Source organism: Piliocolobus tephrosceles, chromosome 21 (genome assembly GCF_002776525.5).
Source record: "Piliocolobus tephrosceles isolate RC106 chromosome 21, ASM277652v3, whole genome shotgun sequence".
In the NCBI taxonomy this organism is placed as follows: Eukaryota; Metazoa; Chordata; class Mammalia; order Primates; family Cercopithecidae; genus Piliocolobus; species Piliocolobus tephrosceles.
In genome coordinates this window covers 7,681,474-7,686,049 of record NC_045454.1, presented here as the reverse complement: position 1 = coordinate 7,686,049, position 4,576 = coordinate 7,681,474, and the positions used below count along the sequence as shown (strand labels likewise).

At 53.8% G+C, this 4,576-nt stretch overlaps 1 protein-coding gene across 2 annotated transcripts in view; it reads left to right on the top strand.

The window, feature by feature from the left end:
- Nucleotides 1-4,576, top strand: part of LOC111519964 (transcription factor Spi-B) — a 53,154-nt gene that overhangs the window by 40,129 nt on the left and 8,449 nt on the right. For both annotated transcript variants that reach the window (XM_026448399.1, XM_023182320.2), the window contains 3 exons: nucleotides 1,842-1,914; nucleotides 2,192-2,406; nucleotides 2,982-3,132. In XM_026448399.1, coding sequence (XP_026304184.1) covers nucleotides 1,842-1,914; nucleotides 2,192-2,406; nucleotides 2,982-3,132 — 439 coding nt within the window. The remainder of the gene's footprint in view (nucleotides 1-1,841; nucleotides 1,915-2,191; nucleotides 2,407-2,981; nucleotides 3,133-4,576) is intronic.

Here is a 4,576-nt window from a genome sequence, read left to right as displayed (position 1 = left end):
TTTTTTTTTTTTTTTTTTTTTTTTTGAGAAGGAGTCTCACTCTGTCACCCAGGCTGGAGTGCAGTGGCACCGTCTTGGCTCACTGCAACCTTCACCTCCCAGATTCAAGCGATTCTCCTGCCTCAGCCTCCCAAGTAGCTGGGATTACAGGCACGCACCACCACACCTGGCTAATTTTTGTATTTTTAGTAGAGACAGGGTTTCACCATGTTATCCAGGCTGGTTTCAAACTCCTGAGCTCAACTGATCCTCCCACCTCAGCCTCCCAATTGCTGGGATTACAGGTGTGAACCACCACACTGGCTGCCTGCTTTTGAACTTTATGTAAAGTGAGTCATACAGCATGTCCCTTTTGGGGTCTGGCTTCCCTCATTCAACATGAACTGTGTGTCAGTGTTTGTCCTTTTTCCTTTCTGTATAGTACTCTATGATCAGCCCACACCACAGTTTGTTTATCCCTTCTCCTGCTGATGATGCCTGGGCTGTTTCCAGTTGGAGACTCGTAATAAAGCTGCTGGGATGATTCTGGAACAAGGCTATTTTGTGCACATCCATTTTCAGTTCTCTTGATTAAATGCCAAGGAGTGAGACTGCCAGGTCCTAGGCATGGTGTGGATCTAGCTTTAGTTTTTCCTAGACTCGAGTTCTTGAAGCAACAACACATGATTCTTGGGGCAAATCAACATATGGAGGTTTATTTATTTATTTATTTATTGAGACAGTCTTGCTCTGTCGCCAGGCTGGAGTACAGTGGCATGATCTCGGCTCACTGCAACCTCCGCCTCCTGGGTTCAAGCAATTCTCCTACTTCAGCCTCCCAAGTAACTGGGACTACAGGCGTGCACCACCATGCCTGGCTAATTTTTATATTTTAACAACATACAAAATACCATGTTGGCCAGGCTGGTGTCGATCTCCTGACCTCAAGATCCGTCTGCCTTGGCCTCCCAAAGTGCTGGGATTATAGGCGTGAGCCTCTGTACCTGGCCTATTTATTTATTTTTTGAGACAAAGTCTCACTCTGTCACCCAGGCTGGAGTGCAGTGGTGCAATCTCAGCTCACTGCAACCTCCACGTCTCAAGTTCAAGCGATTCTCCTGCCTCAGCCTCCAGAGTAGCTGGGATTACAGGCACCTGCCACCACATCCAGCTAAGTTTTGTATTTTCAGTAGAGATGGGGCTTCACCATATTGAGCAGGCTGGTCTCGAACTCCTGACCTCAGGTGATTCGCTGGCCTTAGCCTCCCAAAGTGCTGGGATTACAGGCGTAAGCCACTGCGCCTGGCTAATTTTTGTATTTTTAGTAGAGATGGGATTTCACCATGTTGGCTAGACTGGTCTCAAACTCCTGACCTCAGGTGATCTGCCCGCCTCGGCCTCCCAAAGTGTTGGGATGATAGGCGTGAGCCACCGCGCCCGGCCTGGAGGTGTATTTAAAAAGCATTGCCCTGCTTCTGCTAAGTGAAACACTTCCATTTCCCCTTGCCCTTCACCTCCAGGGCCCCCAGGCAGGCAAGGCTGGGAAAGTTCTTCCACCCCTTCTCCAAGTGCCCTGATGTGCTGACTATGTGCCAGTGAGGGGCTGGGGTTCTTGGGAGCCCACTGTCTTAGCAGGAGCTGGCTGCTGTGTGTCCCTGTTGGGTTGTCTCTACTCCCTGTATCTCTGTCTCTTTGTCCCTGTCTCTGATGCCTAGTCTCTGTCTCTCTTTGTTGCTCTAATCTCTCCAGCGTCCCCTCTTCTCTCCCCTGTCTGTGCTGGAGTCTCCCCAAGGGTCCAGGGTGGGGGTTGGGAGTCCCCAAGGCCTGGGATGACCCCTCTTCCCTCATGCATCCCGTACCAGTACCCAGATGGCGTCTTCTATGACCTGGACAGCTGCAAGCATTCCAGCTACCCTGACTCAGAGGGGGCTCCTGGTGAGTGACCCCAGCCCAGTACCCTTCCTGCCTTGGGGCCCATTTCACAGATGGGGGAGCTGAGGCCCAGGGGAGGTCATCACCTCGCACAACAGGATAAAGGTGGCCCAGGCCTGTAGCCCTCCTCCCCTTTGCTCTCCTACCCATCCGCTCCCTCATGCAAATCCTGGGGTCAGAGATTTGCACAGCCTACAATGGCCTCTCTGTGCTGGGGGCTTCAACTGGGAGGAGGCCTCCCTCAGACCTCCCAGCTTCTGACTCAGTGCCCCTCCCCCAGACTCCCTGTGGGACTGGACTGTGGCCCCACCTGTCCCAGCCGCCCCCTATGAAGCCTTTGACCCAGCAGCAGCCGCTTTTAGCCACTCCCAGGCTGCCCAGCTCTGCTATGGACCCCCCACCTACAGCCCTGCAGGGAACCTCGAACTGGCCCCCAGCCTGGAGGCCCCAGGGCCTGGCCTCCCTGCATACCCCACGGAGGACTTCGCCAGCCAGGTGAGTGGTAAGGGGACAGTTGAAATCAAGCCCAAAGCAGGTGTGGTGGTGCACGCCTGTAATCCCAGCTACTTGAGAGGCTGAGGTGGGAGGAGGATTGCTTGAGCCCAGAAGGTCAAGGCTGTGGTGAGCAGAGATCATGCCACTGCACTCCAGCCTGGGCAAGAGAGCAAGATCCTGTCTCAAAAAAAAAAGAAAAGAAAAGAAAACTCAAGCTCAGTCATTTGGCTCAGGTGTGCTGGGTGCCAGGTACCACACAGGGACTGCACATAGTAACCCCTGCAGCAGCCTCCCAGGTTACGTTCTGTTGTTGCCCCTCTGAACAAGTGAGTCAAGAGAGGTAGTGACAGGAAGCCAGGGACAGGGCAGCCTCACGTTACCTGTGTTGGGCCAGCTTTGAGGAGGTGCCTCAGGTGTCCCCTGGCCACAATGTGGTGATCTGAACAAAGGCCAGAGTCCACGCTGTCAACAAAGAGGGAGACCAGAGCCAGGAGGGCCACCGCCTTGGCCTGAGAGGAGGAAGTGGAGGGAGACAAGGGGTCCCTGGATGTGCAAGTGACCCTGACCTTCCGCAGACCCTGGGTTCCCCGGCATATGCCCCATACCCCAGCCCCGTGCTATCAGAGGAGGAAGACTTACCGTTGGACAGCCCTGCCCTGGAGGTCTCGGACAGCGAGTCGGATGAGGCCCTCGTGGCTGGCCCCGAGGGGAAGGGATCCGAGGCAGGTATGCGGGAGTGGCTGGGGTGGGGGAGATGCCAGCTGGAGATGGTTGGGGGGCGGAGAGCACCATGGCTTCCTGGGCCTCTACATATATGCCAGCATTCCAGGCAGCTCCCATCCACACCACCTGCTGGCTGTGTGACCTTGGGTAAGTGCCTCTACCTCTCTGTGCCCAGGTTTCCTATCTGTGCGATGGGGATGGAGGTGATAGTGTCTACCCTCCTGAGGTCGTTGGGAGGATTAGATGGGATAATAAGTGTAAATGGGACAGCAGTGCCAGGCACAGAGTGAGCACTTCAATAAGTCGACCTCTTCCCCATCATTCCTGACACCACAGCAACAGAAATAATAATGCTGTCAACCCCCAACGCTTCAACCCTTGCCCTGCCCATGTGCCCAATATCCTTTATGCTCAACCCCAAGAAAGCTGAGATCATTCCTTACTTTCTGTGCCTGGGCCTCGCTTTCTCATCTGTAAAGTGAGCATCATTGTCATCGTCCCTGTCTCACCGGGTTATGACGGAGATTAAATGAGCTCATAATTGTAAAGCACCTTGCAAAGCACCTGGCCCTACATGCACCACAGTGGATTGTAAAAATCTACACATAGGCTGGGTGTGGTGGCTCACGCCTGTAATCCCAACACTTTGGGAGGCTGAGTGGGGCAGGACCTGAGGTCAGGAGTTCGAGACCAGCCTGGCCAACATGGCAAAACCCCATCTCTATTAAAAATACAAAAATTAGGCCGGGCGCAGTGGCTCACGCCTTTAATCCCAGCACTTTGAGAGGCTGAGACGGGTGGATCATGAGGTCAAGAGATTGAGACCATCCTGGCCAACATGGTGAAACCTCACATCTACTAAAACTACAAAAATTAGTTGGGCATGGTGGTGCGCACCTGTAGTCCCAGCTACTCGGGAAGCTGAGGCAGAAGAATCACTTGAACCCAGGAGGCAGAGGTTGCAGTAAGCCGAGATCTTGCCACTGAAGTCCAGCCTGGCGACAGAGTGAGACTCCATCTAAAAAAAAAAAAAATTAGTGGAGCATGGTGGTACGTGCCTATAATCCCAGCTACTCAGGAGGCTGAGGTGGGAGAATTGCTGGAACCCAGGAGGCAAAGGTTGCAGTGAGCCGAGATTACACCACTGCACTGCAGCCTGGGTGATAGAGCAAGACTCCGTCTCAAAAACAAACAAAACCACAGCCTCATTAAAAAAACAAATTTAGGCCGGGCGCGGTGGCTCAAGCCTGTAATCCCAGCACTTTGGGAGGCCGAGACGGGCGGATCACGAGGTCAGGAGATCGAGACCATCCTGGCTAACACGGTGAAACCCCGTCTCTACTAAAAATACAAAAAACTAGCCGGGCGAGGTGGCGGGCGCCTGTAGTCCCAGCTACTCCGGAGGCTGAGGCAGGAGAATGGCGTAAACCCGGGAGGCGGAGCTTGC